The sequence below is a fragment of the Aulonocara sp. 'chitande type north' Nkhata Bay genome, unplaced genomic scaffold (genome assembly GCF_057382095.1).
Source record: "Aulonocara sp. 'chitande type north' Nkhata Bay isolate Kocher_YH1m ecotype deep benthic unplaced genomic scaffold, A_spYH_male_GT1.1 unmapped_scaffold_20, whole genome shotgun sequence".
Taxonomy (NCBI): Eukaryota; Metazoa; Chordata; class Actinopteri; order Cichliformes; family Cichlidae; genus Aulonocara; species Aulonocara sp. 'chitande type north' Nkhata Bay.
This window is the reverse complement of record NW_028234352.1, coordinates 169790-195555: the sequence shown is the minus strand read 5'-3', so window position 1 is coordinate 195555 and position 25766 is coordinate 169790. Positions and strand designations below refer to the sequence as shown.

The 25766-nt window shown below is 43.8% G+C and overlaps 1 protein-coding gene across 9 annotated transcripts in view; it reads left to right on the top strand.

Moving 5' to 3' along the window:
* ank2b (ankyrin 2b, neuronal) overlaps window positions 1-25766 on the top strand; it is a 152624-nt gene that overhangs the window by 51365 nt on the left and 75493 nt on the right. For 5 of the 9 annotated variants that reach the window (XM_086284950.1, XM_086284949.1, XM_086284932.1 and 2 more), the window contains exon 1: window positions 14067-14396. The exons of 3 other annotated variants lie outside the window; for them this stretch is intronic. In XM_086284950.1, the coding sequence (XP_086141076.1) occupies window positions 14268-14396 (129 nt within the window). In that variant the 5' untranslated portion in view covers window positions 14067-14267. Of the gene's footprint in view, window positions 1-8492; window positions 8654-14066; window positions 14397-25766 lie in introns of those variants that run through there. One more of the 9 variants, XM_086284939.1, reaches the window with a different exon arrangement.

Sequence of the window (25766 nt, the reverse complement as noted above, 5' to 3'; positions counted from 1 at the left end):
ATAGGCAGTGGCGTGTCTAGAAAATCTTTGTTGGGGGGGGCAGGTAGGGGCACAGATTTGAAGAAGGGTGGCAGATGAGTTCACCATAATTCAATAATCCTATAAACCTAATAACCGAATGTGCTTTTAACTGTTATTAGAATGAGATTTTAACCACTACGGTGCAAAGTTTTTAGATACTGCGTTGATGAAGTACAAGAGATACAATCAGTCAGTGTTTATTCAGCAGTCAAGGACAGCAATATTTGCATAGTGTTTTTACTGACATATAGTGCACATATGTTTTGGGCAAAAACATTTTTGAATATTAAAATACGAACATTTTTAACAAACAATTGACAAATTAGCCAATGCCAATGCAAAACTTTATCTGCCTGTTAAAAAAAGAAGATAATCTTCTCACAAACTGGTGTTTGATTTTGAAACAGGAAAAAAGTGGGGAAACAAATGAAAAGACTAACATTTGAATAAAACCTGAAAGCAAGTAAATACTTTCTATGCTGCCTTATGGTCAACTTTGGTAATATTGATAAAGAACGACACTGGCTGATGATGAAATACAGTCAGCTGGCACGGTGACACTGCCAGTATAACCTGCAGGGCTGGACTGGGATTTTCACTACAGACCGGCCCACCAGGTATTAGAGCCATAAAGCCTTTGAATGAAAACAGACGCTGTGGTGACAGTGATGTACAGTCTTGTTGGTATATTGATGATTTCTATACATTTTACGTCAGATAAAAACTTTTTTTGCAAGATTCAGATAATTATTTAATAAAAGCGAGATATTTTAAATGAGAATAAGAAAGAAAAGTATTTCTTTGTGCCCCCCTCTCCCTGTTAATGCCCTACCTGGCCCCCTGGCAACACTTTGCTAGACCCGCCCCTGCACAGTTACCAGCTGTCAGCTACATAAAAAAGGATCCTGGTTTCAATCCAGATTTATTGGGGAAGGTAGCACATCGTACGTTGCTCGGATGATGAAACTTAGTCTGTTAGACTCCATGCCCCAGTTTTCACTCCATGAGAGTTGCCTCTTTTCCACACTCTCCCAATTCACCCAGCAACCCTGCTTGGCCAGCGCTACGGCTCTGGCATGTCTGGCTGTTTCCTCCTGTCGACGCACCTCCTCCACGTTCGGTCACAGATGCCTGTTGCCACTACATTTGACTTTCCTGATATTGCAGTTTTGAGCACTTGCTTGAGAAGTATTTACTGGAGTGCTTTTTGATGCATAAATGTGAACATCATCAATATTAAATCTATTTTAATTTGCAATTGCAGGTCCCTTGTGTTGGCTCTCACTGCGGTATAGCATCACTTCCTGTTCCTGCTGCTACTTATAGCGGTGTTTCTTTAGCTCTCTCTCTACTTAATCAACCCCATACAGATGAAGTACAAACTTTTATATAGCAGCTTATTTCATACTGTAACCTACGTGTGATTGGTCACTTCCTGTTGAGTCAGCCACAAAACATTTTCAAAGGATTAGCTAGTGTAGCTCTTAGCCCAGTCACTAGCATCTGGTACTTTTAATAAAAAGCTGCTGGGGGCTTCCTGTGATGCATTGAATGTTCTTCTTCACTCGTCTCTTTTAACTCTGTGCTCACTAATCCTTAGTAATTAAACTCGGGCTCTCTGTCCTGTAGCTTGCCTTTGTCCTGTCTCTCTGCTCCCAGCTCTGGCGTCCCTGAACCTGGTTATTCTGAAGTTTTGTCCTGCAACAGTGTTTTACCATCACATTGTTGCCAAGTGCTTGCTCAATGGGGGGCTGTATGATTTTGTAGGGTTACAATATAAAGCACCTAGAGACATGTGTTTGTGTGAACGGATCTGGGACCGCTTGTTGTACTGTTGGAGGCGTGGCCTCAGGTCGATGTGACTTGTTACTCTCCTCTCACAGTGCGTCTCTGGCCAAAAGATAATGTCAAAGAATAAACACAAAAAGCTTATTTACATGAGTGTACTTTACTTGTGTTTAATCATACATGATATAAGTTTCCATAATAATGTGGGCTTAATACGCTACAAATGCACAAATCCCTCAGTGCTCTGTAGTAAGTTATGTAACCACTGAAGCTAAATCGGCCTCTGGCCGTGTCTGGGGATATGAGTGTTTGACCTCAGCCTCAGCAAGCATGAAGACCACACACAACCCACACCCGACTTCAAAAGACTTTCATTTTGTGGGTCTGACCTCTGCAGCAGATTGCCTCCCCCCTGACTTTCTGATTGAAGTATGACCTTTGGGTTCTCTGGGGATTTGTTAAGATGTGTAGTTTGAGGTGCTTTGCTTTAAGGTCTAGGTATAAGGGTCAGCAGCCTTTAAAGAGATGTTCTGCTTAGTCATGTTTTGATTTCATTGCAGTCACATATATTTCTATTTTCTACTGTTACTTCGTTGCATTTAGTTGATTCACACATCCCTGACTGTACCTTTCAGTTGTGTGTGTTGACGGGTTTGTACTTGTGGGTCTCTTTCCTACAAAAGCCGTAGGTGCTCTGTTCAAAGGCCTCATCTTGTTGGCTTGAGACTGAGGTGCAGAGGTGAGAATGTAAGTGTGCTTCCCCCACAATTTTACTTCAAAAAATAAAAGGTAGAGTACGTGCAAGCTGTACATGACTTTTTTATCTATAGTGTTGAAGACGGCATATTAAATAGGCAGGTTAATTAGTGATTCTAAAATGGCCATGGACACGAGGTAGACAAAGTGTCTAAAATCCACATCAAGTGTAGTTTATAGTTCAAAGGGTTCGAAGGGAGCAGTCACTGAAAAAGTGCCACATACATGTCAGTCACTTTTTCAGTTTTCTTGGTAGACTGGGTAAAGCAACAAGATAAAAAAAAAAGGCTTGGGAAGAATTTACCACCTAAACCCACCTCCCAGATGACTTCCACCCTCCCAGGTGACTCCCACCCTCCCAGATGACTCTCAACCTCCCAGATGACTCTCAACCCCCCAGATGACTCTCAACATTAATAAAAGCCGAGGGAGGTCAACAGTGATCACTGACTGTTTTAGGAGCTTTTTGAGATCAAATAGAAGAAAATACATAACATTAAACATGTTAACAACACAAAAGCCATATTAAACGCAGACTACTTTAGACCCGGAAGTAGGATTCGTCGCGTCATCACTGAACGACCGGATAGGCCTACAGAGGACCCATATGTGCAGCGTCATCCCTGAACTGCTGTGTTGTAAGTGGTTGTTCCGCGCTGACAGACGGGACAGAGCGTGGAGCGGTGCGCTAAAAAGATGCCAAAGCGCATCTTTTTAGAAAAACTGCAAAAGAAATTTCCCTCGTACCATCCCGGTCGGAATAAATGGGAGGCGCAGTGCTCTGTGTGCAGAGCTGGCACATAACGTAACGTTTGTGTGTCTAACAAAGGTGCCGGAGATCTTGTTGCTTACATGGACACAGAAAAACATAAGCAGCATTTCTAGACTTTAACACAGCTGAAAACTTCAGCAGTGCACCAAGACTGAAGCTGTTGTCACTCTTGAAGCTAATGAAATCCAGCACTGTGGCATTTCTCAGACTTCAGTAACCATGGAACAGGGAAAATATTCCCAATCATACTGTGACTGGAAGAAGCAGAAGCAGAAACCATTGCACAATACCTCACTGGTACCTCACTGGTACCTCACTGGTACCTCACTGGTCATTGTTCTTATACAGATGAGGCATTATTTCTGTAACATTATTTAATTCCAGAGGTTTTTAAGTTGTTGTTTTATTTTGCACTTGTTGACTTGTAAAAGCCTATATGACATTTGTTATTTCACCATTCATTAACCGCACAGAGGAGGCATCTTTTAAATATGTTAACATTTTCTTTAAACAAACAGTATTATTGAAACTCCATGACTGGGCCAAGTGTCCTGTTTTATGGAAATCAAAATATGGTCACCCTACTGTTACTCCCCAACACTGTACGACCTGGCTGACGCCCCATCAGCTGACAGCGATCGCTGTAGGAGACGGTGCTACCACTGTGCTGACCAAGTCACTCATTGCATTTAAAAACACAATGAAATTTGAGTTGCATCACCATCAACCAGTAATGAACATGAAAACATGACAGTTTGTCACCACTGTGATACTTTGACTGCATTTCTAGACTCACTGCGCAGTCAAAGCCCTTTAGACTACAGCTTTCAGCCTGCTTCACTGAGCTGATCGGTAACATTTTTACTTCCCTGCAAACAAAATCCCTTAGAAACAGGTGTGTGTGTGTGTGTGTGTGTGTGTGTGTGTGTGTGTGTGTGTGTGTGTGTGTGTGTGTGTGTGTGTGTGTGTGTGTGTGTTCACTCGTGTTGCTGGGTGTTGACTTTCTAGACTCTGTGTGTGTCGTTGGGTTACACTGAGGACGTGGCTGGTAGGATGAACTGGAATGACAAGGCCCATCATACATAAGGAAGCAGCATTGCAGACATGCCAGCTCACTGAAACCAGGACGGCAGAAAGGCCGGTCCATTCATCGCCACAGAAAGATCTCCTTGTTACGCCAGTCCTTCCACTGCACCTCGTGTTCTTCCTCCACTCGCTTCCCAGAAGTGACAGATGGGAACACAATACAAGGCAATGCTCTATCTTGGAGATGTTTGTTGATGCTTTGGTCTCTGTTCGAGTTCAGATGAAGGCATGACATTATAATTTAATCAGTTACACTCGAGAGGTCGAAGGGTAACGGCTCTGGTTTGGTATTGACAGTGTAATTGGTTAGACTGAGACCGTCGACTGAAGATGTTTTTCCACATTAACCTTTTGATTTATATTCTGGGCTGCGCTCTTCTTTCTTTTACTCTGTATAACCCTGACTGGATTCACAGTTCATTCATGTTTGATAGAATTTTCATTGTTTGATTTTACTTTATTGTGTTTATTTGCTTTTTGCAGAGACTGTCTAACATTTTTAACCATCTAAGAATTAGACAGCTACTTATATAGATCCTTTCTACTCTAACAGGGTTCAGTGTTTGCCCAAAGATCAAGGATCAGCATGCAAAGTGGAGGAGCTCCGGATCTGATCTATAAACAGCCCGTTCAGTTCATTTGTCTCTTAACTTTGTCCATCTTAAAAGTCTGTACTAATATTTGTACAAGAAAGAATTTCAGCATACTCGTACATACGTACCCTAAAGCAAAGTGAGTCGGCATGCAGCAAAAACACTTGTTATTATAATGCAGTGTAAAGGACGGTATATACGTTCATGTTTAAATGTCACTTCCTCAGATCCAAATATAAATCCTGCATTTTGACAGCAGACTGGTTTGCACACTGTTGTTACTGGTTCCTAAAACCGAGGAGAAGATTTCTGACCCAGCTGAAATGATCAATGCATTCTTCTTGTCTTCTCCAGTGCAATCATTCAAAACCGCTGCAGGTAACACCCAGCAGGAAGTGTGTTCTGAAGTAACTGCATTGGTTATTGCCCGTCCACTCCTTTCCTCATCTCTGAATCTCTGTCAGGACACCGTTCATCTCCAAACATGTCAAAGGCATCGACCTCGGTCTGAGACACACATCACCTGTGCCTGTCCTAATGTGAAGCAGTTAGTTTGACCCCTGTGTGCTGACACACCACAGTATGTTGGGCAAAATGAAGGTTGTCACAACAAAATCCTAATAAGTTGTGTTATCGTGTAGTGAAATGACCTCATGTGTCATTGCTCAGTCTGTATTCCCAGTTCACCAGCTGACCCCCCCAGTTTAGGTCACGCCCCTCCATCCCCAGCCACCCCTCCACCAGCGGCACCACCACGTGTATAACAGCTGTTTGCTGCACGTTGTGATATGCATGTGTTATTTGAGCACTGATGCACGCTGTGAGCCACAGTGCAGCTCCTGTGTTGACTGTTTGATATACACTGAAGGATTCTGCAGGCTTGTGTGGTTGCTTTGCCTGTTTTGTGTTGTTGCAGTCCTCCAGCACAGTGACACGCTGGACTGTGGTGTGACGCTGCTTTAGTTTTGTCGACACCTAGTGACTAAGATGTGTTCTTACATTCATCTGCCAGCAGCACACACCGGGGCAGTCAAGCATTCATGGCTTTGAGTATTATCGTTAAACATGTTTTGGAATATTAAAAAAATTGTGCACATTAATATTAATATTTGCATTTTTAAGGAATTTGTCTGTGGAGAAAGTGATTCGATATCAAGGACGTTTCTTTTCTATTTCATCGTCATGCATTGCGAATGAGGCACTTTTGGCACATCTCGTTTATCCTAAATGCTGACTGTGCATCGTTACTATAACAGAAAGGCGAAACGTGTCAGAGCAGAAAGCAGAACATCACACCTGTCCAGCAGGAAGTTGCTGGATCCTGTGGAACAGCAACTTCCTGTCTGTAACAGCCAGATAGACTCTTTGATTACAGATGTTTTAGTCTGCTCTGATCAGAGAGACAGATTCAGTGTGAAACCTGGTAAAAGTATCTGTGTAAAACATTCAAACTGTACCCGTCGTTTTACATGTTATCGCTGAACATTTGGCTGCAGTGCATCAGTAACGTCCCAGATGCACAGAATGATGCAACAAACCTCATAAAGCCAGTAAATCCTCTGGTTTTGATTAACTGGCGGCCTCAACACTAATCTGTTATATCTGAGATATGGGAGACAATTTAGTTTAACTTCCTGTGAGCGTTTTACTAGGTGATAACTGGCCAGACAAAATATTTAATATAAAAATCTGAAGCACACTAACAACAACACATCATGTAATCAGTCTTATTAGTTGTAAAGCAAAAGCAGCAAAGTTCACCAGTGTCTTTGTATGTAAACGCAGGATGTTTCTTCTTCTTCTTATCTGTTGCTCTCAGTTTGCTTGTGTTTATTTGCTGTATGAACAAGCTAATGTAGGCTGACTGAAGCAGGCTTCAGCCCTCACATTGACACTGAGACCTGGAGGGAGGATGCTGGACAGACGTGGCACACCCAAACATATTTTAAGGCCCCGGACCACAACATATTCAGTTCCTGCCTCCAGGAGGACTTTGACACATGGGGTCAGAACGGACAATATTGTAAACCTGCATCGTTGAAGCACGGAGCTGGAAGGTGGTTGGTACCTGTGATGGTGGTAGTGGTTGAAGTTGGTGGACACCAGGAGGTGAAGGGAAGCAGCTGACATTTAGCAGAGTTTGACTCTGGGAGTAGCTGAACCAAGTAACCAGGCGAGGGTGTGGAACAGGGTGTGCTGCTAAGGATATTACTGTTCTGCTAAATAGAAGGAAGGAGGATCTCCTCAGTCTGGGGTCGAGGGGAACGAGTGACCCCACCCCACCGCTAGGCCCTGGAATACATGCATGTTGTAGGTTTGTCTTGGTTGCTAGGCCTCTGCAGTGGCTCGTGGAGATCTGGGCGGTGCCTGTGGATCGGCTGACGGGGATGTTGGTTCCCATCGTTAAGAAGAGCAGCACAGTATGCTCCACCCACATTATTCAGCCTTCCTGGATTAGAGTGAAGAGTGTGGTTTATGTTGTGATTGTGAAATATCTGGACCAGGATCTTTGTGTGTGCAGGGAAGGTTGCTCAAACACGGTACCAGTCTGCGGTGGTGAAGCGAGAGCTGAGTGCAGACCAATGGGTCTCTGTCCCTACCCTAACCTATGGCCACAAGCTTTGGGTAGTGACAGAAAGCAAGCAGCAGAGAGTGACTGGTCTCGCAGAGGTAGGGTGAGGAGTTCAGTCACTTGGGAGAACTCGGAGCAGTGGAGCAGCAGAACCAGAGCCAGCTCAGGTACCCGGGGCACCACAATCCAGATCTTGGGCACCTAGTGAGTAAGGTGTTCTGGCATGTTTCACCACGAGCAGGTCCTGTGGTAGGGTCAGGACATGCTGGAGAAATGACATCTCTCAGCTGGCCTAAGAACGCCTGTCTTCACCTGGATGAGCTGGAGGAGGTGGCTGGCAGAGCAAGGTCTCTGCTCCTCCACACCATGGCCCCAGACGTGGATGGATGGTGGTGGATGGTGTCGTGTCTTTCTTGATTTTCAACACGCAGTGCAGCTACATCTGTTGTCTGTATGTTGGCGGTTTTATTCTCATGAATATCATGGTAAGTGATGGTTTTTTAAAACCTTTGCGGCCCATAGGTGGCTCTGCTGTGTCTGTAGCCACGCCCTGCAGTGACCTTCAGTGCCAAAGAAGATTTGCAGGTTTGCTTTTCAGGCACATGATTAGAAAATAGTTGTGAACGAACTAAATAACAGTTCTCTGTCTGCAAGGGATACTGCAACAAGTTGTGTTTCCACAGTGTGTGTGTGGTGGGAGTGGGCGTGGCTAGTCTCTTCTCCATTGTGTCTTCATCACAACATTGTGATTCTAGGTCAGCAGAGAAGTCGCCTCTATTTTTGTCCCCGTAATCCCCTGTAAGAATGCACACGCCCTGCAGTGTGCGTGCATGCGTTTGTGTCTGCGTGCATGTCAGCTGCAGTGTGTTAATACCTCTAGCGTGTTACACACTAATCCACTCACAGAGTCGCAGGACCGCTCTGCCTCCCCCCCTCGTCTCCCCTTCTGTCTTGGCTCGGACACCCCGAGTGGCCGGGACACAGTGGATATATTTGACCCCGGCGTGCTGTGGCCTCTCTGGAGCACCCACGAGTGCAGGCATGGTGGTAGGAGCAGCAGGCCAGGTAAGCGCTGAGGGTGGACTGGGACAGTGACACTGAGCTTTATGACAGGTACTAAACTGGAACTGAATTCTTCTTTAATCAGTGCAAAGACCTGCAGTCTTTCATCTAATGCTGTGGATTCTTCACCTGTGACACTGACTGTTGGTTCAAATAGCACGGACTAGCTTAGAGTTGGGCATAAAACAACTTAAATCAGAGTCAATTTCTAGTAAAACTTTGTGTATTTACCCTTAAAAACAATGTAAACTAATGCTGATAAAGGTAATGCAGAAGGTTTTGTGGTTTTCATTCACAGACGGAGCTCCAGGGTTCGGCCTACAGCTGCTTATTGTTGGAATAAAAATTGAATTCATCGTTTTCCTGTCCAGCTAAACTATATGCTTTGCTTTGCCTGTGTAAGCATGCACATAATTATGTTACCAGACTTTGTTATAAAGCTGAGGTTGGCAGAGTTGTAGCAGTCGTGGCTTCCTAATGAACCCTGCGAGTGTGGTGGTTCCCTCAGAGTGAAAGCAGACTGGAGACGACGTACACAGAAGGCTTAACTGCTCGTGTGTCGTCAGCTCTCGATGTGTAAACTGGACTTCAGTTCTTTGAGGCGCGTTTGTGTTCAGGGCCGTCGATCGAGTGGAACATGTTGAGGCTCTGATGTTGGACGGGGTTGTTCTCCAGCTAGGTTTTCTTACTCGCACAGCTCTCTAATGCCACGTTAGAGCAGAAAGTGGGACACGGTAAAGATGAAGTATATGTGAAGCAGGGAGGGTGATGTCATCACCGCCTCAGGGGAATTGTGGGACGGCTCATTTGGCTCAATGGGACCGATGAATCGAGCGCCCTCGGCGCACCCGCTCGCTCTCTTTATTCGTGATTGTCCTTTTGTGTCCGCTGTGCGGTGAGACGAGGACTCCTGATTGTTCTGATTATCTTCCACACAGACAAAGGAACCAGGAAACTCTCCGTGTTAACCACACACACAGCTTCTCATTATGCTCGTGTGAGCTCAGGAGAGTCTGTTAATGAAACTCAAGGGATGTGCTTATCCCAGACCCCCCCATGGTGAGCCTACCTTCCCCTTCTTCACTGTCACCATGACGATGCCCCACACCCTTGTTGCTAGGCAATAACTGATGGAAAGCAGCCGCTGCATTGCTATTGTGAAACCGAGGCTCAGTTTGAAATAAATCTTGTTGTAAACGAAGGCTTGAAGGTACTCGGTGGTGAGATTGTTCCTAAGCAGCCTCCATTAAGCACTGACACAGACGACACTGAGGTGATATCTAAAGATGATGAACACTGGATTTCTTCTTGAAAGCTTTCAGTGAGACAGCTCTGTGCTGTGTGCTAGCTGAGGAAGCTTGGACTTGAGAAAAGGTTGTTTCAACCTAAATGTAATCTCTCTTTTCCTCAATCTAAGTCAAACTTAGATATGAAGAAATGACAGCATGCTGGAGTCAGCTCTGTCCTGGATGAAGGCCTGGTGGGTGTGGACTGGACCCCTAACCCTAATCCGGCCTCTTCACTCCTGTGTCCTCCTCTTTTCCACTGTTGTTTGGAATAATCTGGTTTTCTGAGTGTTTCTGATGTGAAAAATGATAAGTTAACGTATTTCCTCTGACTCACGTGACTCCAACGTGGTTGTCAGCCACACGAGGAAAATGATGGAGCTAAAATCCTCCACGTTACACTTCATTTACTGCACTCATAGGTCACCTTTCATGCACACGGGAGCGTCTCAGCTCTGTGCTCTACTTTGTAAATTGCAAACAACACCCTGAACTTGTGACTGGCCAGGGGCGGGACCGTTAATGAGTTTGTGTCTACAGATAGGGCTGCTCGATTATGGCACAAATGATAATCACGATTATTTTCACTGAAATTGAGATCTCGATTATTTGACGATATTTATTTAACCCTTTAAGACCGACCATAGAACCAAGTCCGCCAGAGCTTATATTATTTTTTTACATGTTGTGGAGCCATTTGTAGGGGCATTTCAAGTTGCTATACATCAATACAACTGTTATAGCCCTAATTTTAATAATATGTATGCATTAAGTGCATAGTAATTACATTAATTGCAAAAAAGTGCAATAAACTACAAAAAAAATTTAAAATCGTTTTTGGGTTTTTTACATATTTTTTACATATATTTCTACCTGGAGAAATTTAAGAGTTTTATCCCTCAAAACTTTAAATACAAAAAAGTTGCAAAAAAAAAATAGTTTACAACAACAGGAAATTTATTTTGAGTGTCTTCATAGTTTTATTTTGGAGATACACCAATTTTTATATACTGCAGAAAAACCGAAAAACAATCTTTTGATGCAAATTTGCAAAGAAAACAGCAGGTGCATCAAAATAAACTATTTCCAGCAGTGCAATTTGAGTTCTAAGCATCCCAGAAACTATTCAAAAAAGTCAAACATGACTTATAAAAACACCAGTATAGGCTTTTAAGGCCTACAAGTGAAAAAACGACATTTTCCGCAAAAATGACGTCACTTCCTGTTTCGGGCAGGAAATGGCGGACATGCGACAGTTCGCGCTGACGTCTGTTTCAATGTGGGAAGTGTTATGAACAGCTGATCAGATCGGCAAAGCGTGTTTCTGGAATATTATGTTTTTGTTCCTGCAAGAGCTTTTTATGCAGTTTTTGCAAAGCTTTATGTGGAAGGAAACCATGACCGAGGACAAGTTGATGGCACAAGACGTAAGTTCCATACGCAAAACAGATTATTGCGCTAGCTTACACGGTTCAGGTTCTACAGGGATTTAAAAATAGTTACGCAAAACAGAGCGTGCTGCTCTGACCGGCTTTAAAGGGTTAACAATAACAATGTATTGAATAATGACTTTAAAAAATAATATAAAATAGTGCAAATACTGATAACAGTGCAAATGTTTGCAATATAAGAAATTAATGACAAATGTAAACATCTATGTTTAGTGAACTTTGCAGTGTTGCTCTGTGGTGCAGCTATGACACCGTAGCAAAGTTTACACACTGTGTCTACTTGATCCACGTCTGACTGAACCCATGTTTCCAAACCACTGAAGTTTTTTTTACCTCTTTTCAACCAACAGCAGTCACTCTCCTCTCCAAATAACTTCTGCTTAGCTTCCCTCGGGTCCTCTTAATCAGCGGTCCCCAACCCCCGGGCCTCGGACCGGTCCCGGTCCATGAGTCGTTTGGTACCGGGCCGCGAGAGTTGAGGCTCAGGTGTGAAATGTCTGTTTTTCAGGGTTTTTATCGGTTTTCAGCGTTATTTTGTTATCGTTTTTATCGTTTACTCGGTTTTCCTGGGACTTTTCACGTGTGTTATGAATAAATCTTCTTTTTTTCGGTACCGGTACTGGTTTTATTTTGTTGTATTTATCCGCGACACCTTAAAGGCCGGCCCGTGAAAGTATTGTCGGGCATAAACCGGTCCGTGGAGCAAAAAAGGTTGGAGACCGCTGCTCTTAATTGTTGTGACACGTGTTCAAAATGCAGAGAGGTGCGCGAGAGTGAAGCACGAGGGAGGGGCTAATAATCGGCTCAGTCATTTTTAATGATCGTTGAAAGCCCAGATCGTAATCGAGATTAAAATTCGATTAATTGAGCAGCCCTATCTACAGATCAGACTGAAATCATCTGTGTGAAAATCAGATGTCTTTCTATTCAAGCACAAGAACGTGCACTTTAATGTGTAGAAAATTAGGACGCTGTTCTTCCAATTTTGGTGTTTTTCACGTTCTTCTTTTGTCCGTTCTTTCTGCCTGTATGATGCCAACAGCTCAGCATATCTCGTTCCAGAACGGCGTAGTTGTTAATAATAATTCTTGCCCACGTGAAGGCAACGCCACGAAAATGTGACGTTCAAACTAAGAACATTAGCTTCAAATATGTCAATAATGGCAACAGTATATAAAGGAATGAAATTAATAACATGGAAACCAATGAAAATGAATATTTCATGAAGTGACTGCTGTTGAACTCAGAGCTGTAACTGGACCTGCTCAGTCTGATTTATCAGAGTCTTTTAGCTTCAGCTGGAACATTTACTGCTCACACAGCACAGCAGCAGCACATTTCTTTATTCATATACACATTTCATTACCACAAAGTGCTGTTTACAAAACAACTAATACTATAACTTTGTTACCAAACAACTCTCAGTGAATACAGGCGTGTTTAAAGATGAGATTTCAAAAGTCATTCCTCTGTTTTAGCAGCGGTGATGAATTAAAGCCCCAGAGCCTCTGAGCAAGGCAGCAACAAATGCACAAATGCACACATGTGAACACACAGTAGATAACAAGCTCCAACTGAACCACTGTAAGATGCACATGTTGGTGTTCATAATCACACATGGCTGTGGCACAGCTTCAAAGCCTGGGCTTCTCTGAAGCAGTCACCGACCTGCCGCCTCCTGACACTCACAGAGGTCAGAGGTCACAGCTCTGTCAGGGTCAGAGTCTGACGAGCTCCCGCAGTCCATCGAGGAATGTGTGTTTTTGTGTATTTGACGATGAGGATTCTCAGCATGGAGAGGCAGCTCCAGTATGAGACCCTCAGCAGATTATCCTCCGCTCTGTTGGGGGAGATTTGGAGAAGATTAGTAACCAGGCAGATTTACTCCAGGTTTCCTGCTGCTATGAATCTCCACACTGCTGGATGCCCACTGCTAATACAATTATTGTGAGTAACATGCTGAGCAGGTTAGGAGCCACTCTTTTCACAGGGGGCAGGAGATCGTGTGTTTCACGTCGTCTCTAATTCTAACTTTAATATACGTTTGACTGTCTGTGGAGTATCATACTGTCACTTTTCACTGCAGTGTTAGGACAGAACATGAGGGGGCGCCATTGTGTTAAAAAGCAAAAAGGGTGAGGTCGCGGTGGAAACGGAGGCGATGCTTCGTGTTAATGAGGATTATTTACGTTTAAACATGAAAAGTGTGCGTACTGCCACATTAATTATTATTATTACTGCCTCACATGAGTCAGTGGTGCTAATACTCTGCATTGCATCACATGTATAAAAGGATGCATTGCATTTTTATCATTTGTTTTTCTGTGTGTTTGCTCAAGCAGACTATACCATTTGCTGACAGGGGCAGGTCCCCCCCTCTGCTGAAATGGTACCTCCCTTGCTCTTTCTCCAAAGGACACACACTGACTTCCGTGTTCTGTATCTCCTCCCATTTCTTGTTACCAGCTCCTCCCCCTGCGTTTACCTCCCCTTCTGGTTTACTGGGAGGGGGGGTCGTATAATGAGAGAATCTGCTGCTCCCTCTGCAGCCCGAGTGGTGGAGGGAGGGGCAGCCTCTTCCCGGCTTCTCTATTGGTCTTCCAGCTTACCTCTTGGTGGCGTGTGCCAGGCAGCCCCTCCTCTCTCTCCATCCTGGGCTCAGATGCAGTTATCCAGGCAGCAGGGAGGCAGGCTTGCTAGTGCCACTCACAGTGTTTGCAGAGAGACAGTGGAGGATTCTTCCCGTTTTTGTCACCTGGAGAGGGGGGTGTTTCGTTGGACGGCTGGTCTCTTCTGTTAATGAGGCTAGCGTTCTGAGAGGACCACTGAGTGATCTAAGAGCTGTAGATTTCTGCGTGTGCAAACAGTGAGAGGACAGTCATGGCTCACGCTGCTGCTCACATTAAGAAGGCCAGGTCTGAAATGGACCAACCTCCGGATCTGAAGGCTCTGGAGAAAGCCAGAGAGAAGAGAAGGCGCTCCCGGGAACGGGCTGAACGCAAGCGCAAGGTACCAGGCTAGACCCATTTATCGCTCTCGCGTGACCAGTCGGTAACCAGTTAACTCCATCCCCTCTGCTTCATTGTCATCGTCTGGTGTCATCTCAGCTTGTTGCCCTGAAGAAGACTGTATCTTTACACGAACTGCAGAAGTTCCCCATTGAAACTGTCATTTTCACCTTCATCATCATCATCATCAACTTGTCTTTAGTGCTGCCACCAAGGACACGTGTTTCTTAAAAAGATGCATTGTCTTTACGACACATGGAGCCCGTGCTGCACCCTCACACGTAAATCACACGAAGCACAAGCCAGCTTTCAGAGGAAAATTGATCCTCGCTGCTGTCACTCGCCTCGGCTTAAACCCAGCTGAGGGATCCTCCTCAATCCATCCTTGACTCCGCTGATAATCTGCCGTCAGTAATGTGACCACTGATTGTACGCAGTCAGCACTGATGCGTCCTTATACCTCCCCTCCTTGTGTGGTTACACACACACATAAATAGCCCTGCTGTGTGTAGATGTACCTACGCAGTGTCGGCTGCATTCCTGTGCAGTGTGTTTGCTCAGGGATGCTGTCTGCAGTCTCTCAGGCAGAGACAAAATGCTCCTACGTTGGTGTTATTCCAATAGGTGTACCTTTTAACAAAGCAGGATACGACATGCAAGCACACAGTGGACCGCTGTGCACTGGTGCAAACAAAGAGTCTTAATAGTGAAATCCTTCGTAATGGTAACCTGTGATATTTAATGTTTGAAACACAATGAACCACTGATGTGTTGTAGCTTGAAAGGCTGCTGCAAACATGTCTGTACTGAATATTGATTAAGAGATAGGTGTCAGTTTGGATCGCTCGATGCTACCGTTGTGTAACATGGAAGCAGTGGAGGACATAAGAACACTGAACGGACACAAAGTAACCATGTGGGTTTTTGTTACTACTGCTGCGTCACTTCTAATAAGTCTCAAAGTTACTGACATCTGGCAATGATACATTTAACACACTGCACTAAGTAGATGCCTGAGCCCAGAAAGCAACGGTTTAGTTCCACCTCTCACACGGTCGAGCAGGTAAAAAAGAAAGTAGATAATCGTTGTATTTGATTATCTGGTTGTTGATCATCTTTATTACATTTAACAACAACCGATTGTGATTATTACTGCTGGAGTGCAGTGGCTAGCACTCACAGCAGAATGCTACTGGGTCCAAATGCACCCTGCCTCATACCCAGTGTCAGCCCACCAGCAACCCTAGCCTGTGTACACAGGAGATGGATGGGACACAGGTCAGTTTGACTGCACATGTTGATTTTAGGTTGATTCATATAGTAAATATAAGGGACGTTTGCATAGTTATGTGGATACAATTTCAATGACTTACCACTAGGGATGGGTATCGTTTAGGTTTTATCTGATACCGGTGCCAAACCGGTGCTTTTGAAACGGTGCTGGTGCTTAAACGGTGCTCAAACCGGTGCTTAAACAATGGAAAAAACACAAACTTTGTCCAAAAACCTCTCATGTTTAGCTGTTTTCCACTTTTCCTTTGGTCATTTTAGCCTTTTTGGCCAGGGTGAAGGGAACATCTGCCATCAAACAAGAAGACAGCCGCATGTAGCTATGATGATGTTTGCTAGTTCACCTTACATGCATTAATGTAATAACGTGGTTAGCCTACTCAACGTAAATTACACACGAACAACATTAAGCTACTCATGCAGAGAAGAACGGCTGCTGCTGCATCATCATCCTCATCATTTCTGCTACACTGGCAGGGCTAGGGCCCAGGACTCTATTCTTCGGGTTCTTGGGGATGTTGCTAACTCCGGGTCCGACAACAGGCACCACACCACAGTAGATGTGCTCGGTGTGAGGTCTCGCAGCAAGCTATCAAATACGGCGCATTTTTCGGCTTTAAAAAAACCCGCTATGCGTCGCCAGGTGTTTCATCGGATTTGAGGTGTTACCTCCTTTGACAGTATCACAGTATCAGCTTAAAGCACTTGTTGCTGCTGAGTTTGCATCTTTTGCTGTGGAGTACAGCCAGACTTTTGACCGCTTCGCCTTGGGCATTTTTAATCTGTAGCTCTGCTCTAAAAGAACGTACGTACCTGGACCCGCCTACTATCCTCAGAAACGTAAAATGATTGGCTAGAATCCAAAGTGTATGATATCTCAGGGAAAAAAAAGCACCGAAACAAAGCACCGAAATGTGCGCTGCTTTTCGGTCTGGTTACTACCGTTTATACCGGTACCCATCCCTACTTACCAAAGAAAAGACGCTGCACTCATATTCCTCCGAGTGACGGCTAATGCTTCTGGAGCAGGTTATCACTTGGCATCAAAATAACAACTTCCAAAGCTAGAGCCGTGTTGTTTAGTGTTTCTATCCCCTCCACCCTTCACTGCTGTCATTATTGACCCAAGTTCAAGGGAGATTATCACATGGGATTACTGACAGGCCCTGTCTTTCATTCCCAGCACACACACGGACACACACCTAAAAGTGATTAGTAGATTCAGTTTGGTGGATTGTTCAGCAGACGCCGAAGGACATTTACATCACAGCCACGTGCATGCTGCTGTAAAATTGGCTTTAACAGTTAACGGTGGTCAGTAGCTCTCAGAAGCACAACGAGCTCACAAAATTAGATATTTTTCCCCTTAACCGTCCCCTGTCCATACGGGACGGTTAAAGCGCTGTTCTCTTTGCCTTTGTCGCAGTTTTCTTTCTTGCAAAGTTTTTAAAAAATTACCAGCGGGTCACACGAAGTCCCGAAAAAAAGTGCACTTCACAGTGGACTTTGAAACAGTAAAAAGCAAAGACAACTCAAAAAAAAGAAAGAAAAAAAAAAGATATTTTTCCCCTGAATACATCGTTGTATTTGTGCATAGAAACAGCCTGTTTGCATTTACCATTTGTGCTAGCATCCTAGTTACATAACAAAGCTATGTGCAAAGTGCAGTAAAAGCGACTTTATATCCATAGCATGCTGCTTACACACACTTCAAACATCTTTCTGTCAATAGTAAAGACTGTCCCGCGGGTCAAGATGAACTTGGCGGCCTCACAGCGTGTTTGTGATTGTTTCATGTGGTGCACTGGAGGTCAGCGAGATATAGCAGATGTTGCAGAGCTGTCATTAATATGCATAATAAATGCCTCCCAGTCTGTCATGTCTACATGTTCCATCGTCAAACTCGTATTGTCATGTCTACGTCTCTCCATGTTTCCTCCTTATTTTGTAAGGTCTTTGAGTCTTTGTTTAGTTTCATTTCCCCTCTAGCGTCATGTTAATTTGTGTCAGCTGTGTTTCCCAGGTGTTTTCACTTTGCTCATTCCCTTCTGTGTATTTAAGTCCTCTTTCTTCCTCTGTGTCACGTCAGATTTCAGATATCTCATGATTGTGTTCAGGTCACGTTCATGTCCATGTCTTGTTTGTCAGTTTTCCCAGTTTAGGTGTTAGTTTTAGTTTTCACCCCTGTTCGCTTTTGGTTTCACCTAAATTCTGTGTCTGCGCTTAGCTTTGCACCACAAACACGCCAGCTGTGACATGTATGTGTATTTGTGTGTTAAGTGGATTTCAATTATCCAGCAAACATTTAGCAGTAAACAGCAAAAAGTCCTCATCCAAGAATTGGAGGTATGGTGGAGCACAACTTCTTCCATATATATTCACAGTAATCCACTAATTTTAGATTGCAAATAATAATGTTTTCAAGTCCTGAAAAACCACCCGGCAGGCCGAGACTTATGCCTCCTCTTTTCCATATATATGGATGTCTTACAATGTTTTTATAATGTTTTTCATCTTATCTATTTTAATTCTTTTATTTGATTATATTGTCCCTCTGTTCAGCACTTTGGCCAACACTTGATGTCCTTTAAATGAGACATTATTCTTTACAGACCTAAACGTCCTCATTTGTAGCCAGCCTAGGTTATTGTTGAATTTCGTGAATCTTGAACTTCAGCATCGTTAGACGTCTGCAATGACTTCTAATGAATATTTATGACAGTGAGAGGTCAACATCATTATACCTCACTGAGTTTTGAACCGTGTTCTAGTCATTCAGACTAGAAGCAATGAATAGATTGTGCAGCCATCTTTCATCCAAAGCTGTGCAGCTTAGCTTAACGACCAACAGAGTGGTGACTACAGTGCAGCTCTGTGATTGAAACCTCATCAACAAACTTGTTTGGCTCTCACATTTATAACTTCATGACTTGATCGACTTGTCCAGCCGAGTTATTAAGAATCTCCTGCCAGAGACTAACTGAAATGAATTTGAACAATGACATAAGTCCCCCCTAAATCTTCCCCCTCGGTCTTTCTGCCTCTGTCTCTAAAACATTGCAGGATATTGATGGTGTAATCCACAGTAGGGCCCTGTTTGCAGCAGTAATCCATTCGCCCTTCTCGTCATGGTTATTTTTATGGCCATTTGGTTTTGAGCATTTCAGTCTTAGCGTTTTCAAGGTATTAGTTGTTAAGTAAAAGCAATTCAGCTGGAACGTCATTTAGAGCTTTCATGTCATGAGGTTTGAAATATGGTTGATAAATCAGACATAAATATAAGCGTGATACACAGAGAGGATTTATTATCAGGGATGTTTTAGAGAGACAAACACTGGCCGGTGAGCTTGAGCTTTGTACTGCATGTATAACCTGGACTTTATAGATGTCTGACTCATAAGAACACCTGTGATTGTCCAAGTAGCTGCTCTGTCTCAACGCACTTTTCTAGGTTTTTCCTTAGTATGTGGGCAGCACTAACTGTCAGGAGCATTCATGTGAAATGTTCACTGGCAGGGCTATTTCATGCAGTGAACTGTGCTTGTTTTCATTGGTTTAACAATTCCTAATAGCCCGCACTCAAATATACACGTATATATGTCTTAAAACACTTGAAATAAATATAATCTCCAACTAAGTTTGATAAATGACTGATGCTTTTTCAAGCACCCTTGACTCCACTTAACCCATAGACATGTACTGTTAACACATATGGATCAAATGGACAGATAAGCTTTGGCTCATACAGCAGCGTCAGTCTAGAGCGTTCAGTTCAGTGTTATTTATATAGTGCCAAATCACAACAACAGTTTATATTGTAAGGCAAAGACCCTACAATAATGGAGACCCTACAATAATGGAGACCCTACAATAACGGAGACCCTACAATAACTGAGACCCTGCAATAACGGAGTACCTGCAATAACGGAGACCCTACAAAAACGGAGACACTGCAATAACGGAGACCCTACAATAACTGAGACCCTACAATAACGGAGACCCTGCAGTAACGGAGACCCTGCAATAACTGAGACCCTGCAATAGCTGAGACCCTACAATAACGGAGTACCTGCAATAACTGAGACCCTACAAAAACGGAGACACTGCAATAACGGAGACCCTACAATAACTGAGACCCTACAATAACGGAGACCCTGCAGTAACGGAGACCCTGCAATAACTGAGACCCTGCAATAACTGAGACCCTACAATAACGGAGTACCTGCAATAACGGAGACCCTACAAAAACGGAGACCCTGCAATAACGGAGACCCTACAATAACTGAGACCCTACAATAACTGAGACCCTGCAGTAACGGAGACCCTGCAATAACTGAGTACCTGCAATAACGGAGACCCTACAAAAACGGAGACACTGCAATAACGGAGACCCTACAATAACTGAGACACTACAATAACGGAGACCCTGCAGTAACGGAGACCCTGCAATAACTGAGACCCTGCAATAACTGAGACCCTACAATAACGGAGTACCTGCAATAACTGAGACCCTACAAAAACGGAGACACTGCAATAACGGAGACCCTACAATAACTGAGACCCTACAATAACGGAGACCCTGCAGTAACGGAGACCCTGCAATAACTGAGACCCTACAATAACTGAGACCCTACAATAACGGAGTACCTGCAATAACGGAGACCCTACAATAACAGAGACCCTGCAGTAACGGAGACCCTGCAATAACTGAGACCCTGCAATAACGGAGTCCCTGCAATAACGGAGTCCCTGCAATAACGGAGACCCTACAATAACGGAGACCCTGCAGTAACGGAGACCCTGCAATAACTGAGACCCTACAATAACTGAGACCCTGCAATAACTGAGACCCTACAATAACTGAGACCCTACAATAACAGAGACCCTGCAATAACGGAGACCCTGCAATAACTGAGATCCTACAATAACTGAGATCCTACAATAACGGAGACCCTACAATAACTGAGACCCTACAATAACTGAGACCCTACAATAACGGAGTCCCTGCAATAACGGAGACCCTACAATAACGGAGACCCTACACATAACGGAGACCCTACATTAACGGAGACCCTACAATAACGGAGACCCTGCAATAACGGAGACCCTACATTAACTGAAACCCTACAATAAAGGAGGCCCTGCAATAACGGAGACCCTACAATAACTGAGACCCTACAATAACGGAGACCTTACAATAACTGAGACCCTACAATAACGGAGACCCTACAATAACAGAGACCCTACAATAACTGACACCCTACAATAAAGGAGGCCCTGCAATAACGGAGACCTTACAATAACTGAGACCCTACAATAACGGAGACCCTACAATAACAGAGACCCTACAATAACGGAGACCCTACAATAACTGACACCCTACAATAACAGAGACCCTACAATAACGGAGACCGTACAATAACTGAGACCCTACAATAACGGAGGCCCTGCAATAACGGAGACCCTACAATAACGGAGACCGTACAATAACTGAGACCCTACAATAACGGAGGCCCTGCAATAACAGAGACCCTACAATAACGGAGACCCTACAATAACGGAGACCCTACAATAACTGACACCCTACAATAAAGGAGGCCCTGCAATAACGGAGACCTTACAATAACGGAGACCCTACAATAACGGAGACCCTACAATAACGGAGACCCTACAATAACTGAGACCCTACAATAACAGAGACCCTACAATAACGGAGGCCCTGCAATAACGGAGACCCTACAATAACGGAGACCCTACAATAACGGAGACCGTACAATAACTGAGACCCTACAATAACGGAGGCCCTGCAATAACGGAGACCCTACAATAACGGAGACCCTACAATAACTGAGACCCTGCAATAACAGAGACCCTACAATAACGGAGACCCTGCAATAACGGAGGCCCTGCAATAACGGAGACCCTACAATAACTGAGACCCTACAAAAACTGAGACCCTACAATAACGGAGACCCTACAATAACTGAGACCCTACAATAACGGAGACCCTACAATAGTACACAGTGGTGCAAGGATGTCATGGAGTCAAACGGACAAAAGAACTATTTGTGTTGATCAACAAACCAAATCATTCTTAGAGATCAGATCCTGACTAATAGAGGGTTTTTAGGAGTACTCATTTTGATGGTTGGTGATTTAAAAATCAGTGTTTTTTCCTTTAAGCCGGGGAGTATAAATAGACTTTCCCAACATTTGTGATGTGTAGGTGTCTACTCGGCTCCGTCTTGTTCCAACCACGTTTCGCCAACATTAACACCCAAAACATGGCTGACAGGTGCTTCTCTTTTCTCTTCTTTACTTTTAAATTTGAATTTTTCAGGCATTATAAATTCTAATACCAGAAGATTGCCAAAAAGCTAATATTGGCTGATACTCAATGGCTCTCTTGGAAATTGATTTGGCACTCAGCAGCGTGCTGGCAGGCTTTGAATAGATGCTTCAAATGTCTTTCATGAGTCTGTAAACTTAGTTAATCTTCCTGAATGTTAAACATGACCAAATTAACCGATTATTATGCAGTTAAACACATAATGATAAAACACATAATGTTCCTGATTACAGCCCAGATGACATCCCAAATAAAACAACGTTAGAGAGACTTCATTGCTTTTCATATACTTCTCATTTGCAGTAAATCCACAGCACAGTCTGGCTGTACTGGTTTGGATGTTCCTCCGACTCTCTCACCTCCATCAGAGAGTTGCATTGTTTGAAGCCACTCTCCTATTCCTATGCTTAATCTCAATCCACAGCTGCCCAACTGATGGGGTTTAGGGAGAGCTGTTTGATGTTAATCTGTCCCCCCTCCAGCCAGCTCTACATCTATATGCATCACTCTGTGTTCATGCTGACTGTATGCTGCTGCATTTCTGATATTTTACTGTAATCATCTTCACAGCCGGTCTTTTAATAATCAGTTGGTTTGATATTATTCTTTTCCCAGCTGATCTCTTTAGTAAAGGTTACATTTGATTGGTTGTCCCAGTCAAGTGTCTGTAATCGATATAGTAAAATGTTTGGTGTTTTGGTGCTTTGGTAAACAGAACAAGAAAATGCAGCTTTATTACCACTCGCTCCAGTATAGACGCTCCAGTACTGACCCAGTGTACATGGATGTTGAGTAAGCACTGCTGTTTGATGCTGAACTGGGACTACTAATATCCTAGATTAGAGCATTATAATCTGGTTGCTGTGGTATTATGGGGTGCTCATGAAAGATGCCAATCCTGTCACCATGGTAACCAGGAGAATTCACTGTAGGAATCAGTGGCAGGGTCTCCTCTGGACGTGCAGTGACACACAGTGGTTAGTAACACAGTAGAAATAGACACAGGACACATTAAAAGCAGTTTGTACTCATGAGTAAATCTGATTGTCCTGACCTGGGCAAATAATCATGAAAGGGTCAACCTGACATCAGGCTGTGTTGTCACAGTGATGTGGTCCAAAGTCGGAAGCTTGCCAGAGTACAGCAGATGTTAGTTTGCTTTAGTTATGCAAGGAGGAAAGATCCCCCAAAGAAGCTCAGCCCTGAGACCGAAGCTGTCTGCCACCATATCGTCTCACGGGAGTCAACAGGAAGTCCTTAATGATGCAGTCGCACTTCTCAGAATCTGCTCAGTGATGTTTACATCATCTTTGGCTGTACCCACCACCACAGACCACAACCACAGACCACCACAGACCACCACAGTCCACAGACCACCACAGACCACCACAAACCACCACAGACCACAGTCCACCACAGACCACCACAGGAGGAAGTGGGTTAGAAGCACAAATGTGTTTGTATGATATACAATCATTATAGATGTGAAGTGTGGCAGTGATCAGGGGATGGTTGTTTGCACATTTACCATGAAGTTTGTGCTGTTTCATTGTATTTTGAGAGTCTGTGTTTAACATCGGGGAGGAGACGTAGAAGTCAGCCCTCTGATGCTCTGTCGAGCCAGATGATGAGAAAGCTGATTTGTAGAACTCAGAGTACTTTACAGACGTAAGAAATAACCATGTTTTCTTTACTGCTGAACCACTTGTCTTGGTGCAAACTGGTCCCCTTTTGTACTCATAAGATTTATCGTATTAATGTTAATCATCGGAGAAATCTACCAGACAGCTGCGAGACTGAGTGAGCCAACCAACGGAGACACAAACTGCTGCAGTAGCATGAACTTTACTATCACCATCATATGCCTTACCATGTTTGGCTTATATTAATATTTTCAAATATATCTCCAGGTCTGCATTTTTGCTGATTTTGAAGAGTGAGCTTAATAAATTTTTCTTGAAAGTTTTCAGTCTCCATTAGGTCTGTTTGTTTTGGATGCTAGCTGAACATTACTCTGTGTTCAACATTAGCACCTTTTTCTGCAGTGCAGTGGGAGTTTTTCTGTCACGGCTGAGCTGAGCGATAATTTGAATTCACTGTCAGGACTAAGAAGTAAAAACTAGAGGACGTGGACCCCAGACAAAGCAATGAGGTGCCAATAGATGTTATATTAGTGTTACTAGCTGGAGGCTGGGTGTTGTCTTTGCATCTCCATCAGATTCTTTCCCTCACCAAACACATTTCCTTCTCATCTCTTAAACAGCGCTGTGGGCGTTTGGCCTGTTATTTTAGGCAAGCTCACCTTCCCTCTGATAACATTTTCCTCTCTGTTTTGCTTTTTTTGAGATGCCTGGCTGAAATGAAATTGTACTCACACATATTTAAGTAAACAGAGCTAGGGTCAAAACCCACTGAGGTAATCCTCCCCCCGTCTGGATCCAGGCCAGGCGGCAGCACTGACAAATACAAGTGGATGTATATTAGTGTGAGTGCGGGTGTCTCTGCTTTCTGATTGTGCAGCACTTTATCATCATACATAATGTGTTTCTATTCTCTTTTGCATTGTGAACATACATTGTACTGGACTGGACTACAAGTGAACTCTAATGTTATTGTGTCAGAACTGCCACTTACTTAAAGCAGAGGTACTCTTACACTGCAGCGTGCATGTGGATCATGTTCAGCTGAGCTGCTGAGAGGAAGGAGAGTCGGGAAGGAGACGGATCGCAGCCTGACACACGCTGTGGCACATTTGGAAAAGCAACCATCCAATCAGGGGCTGGTTGCTGTGGATGCAAAGAGTAGAGGCACCACTCAGATACTGGGTGGGTTGAGGTTCAGGTCGCACAGAGAGAAGAAACCACTATGTCCTCACAGATATACAGTATTGCACCCAGAGATGTACAGCCTGCCAGACCAGTAGACACCAAGACCATTGTAAACACATGGAGGGGATGTTTAACAGGCTGAGGTGATCCACAGGAACCAGGGCGAGATGTTTGAATCCTGTGTGTTTGTATGTGAGAAAGTGGGCATCCATTAGACGACAGCTGTGACGACATCTGTGTTTAGTTTGAGGTGCTGTAGTTGTCGATTTTTTACACATCTTTGAAATATTTATATTTGAAATATTAGGAGACGTACTTGTGCAAAGGTAATATTAAAAGGTTGTAGCAGAACGTAAGATATAAGACAGAAGTCAGAGTACAGTGTTATATGAAAATAGTAATAATACAAGAGCGTGTATACTTCTTACTGGCTAAATGTGACATATGGCACGTACAGTAACATTAACAGTCTGAGCTGCTTTTTTGAGTCCTCTTGTTACCCAGCGGGAATTCCCCAACACTGACTCCTGATTGGACAGACGGGCTTTACAGATGTTGCAGGAATATGCCCAGTGCTTAATACTACAACATCTGGCCATAAAACCACCTCGTTGTGACCAGACAGTGACAGCAGCACCTCCAGGACCAAGGCCTCGATCTACTTTAGGTTCAGGGTCACTGGTGTTTTCTTCCAGCGTATCATAAAACAACACTTGTTTGTTTTGTTCATGTTGTCACTGCATGTCAGTTTATACTGACTTTCCTATTAACTCTAAAAGGCTGCTTACGCTGGAGGAAATTTGGTCCTCGCTTTGCTTTGTACTTGCAGTTGCCAAGGAAACCAGTATCATCCACACTGTCAAAAGTCATTCAATGGTGTCCTCTCACAGGAACTCACTTTATA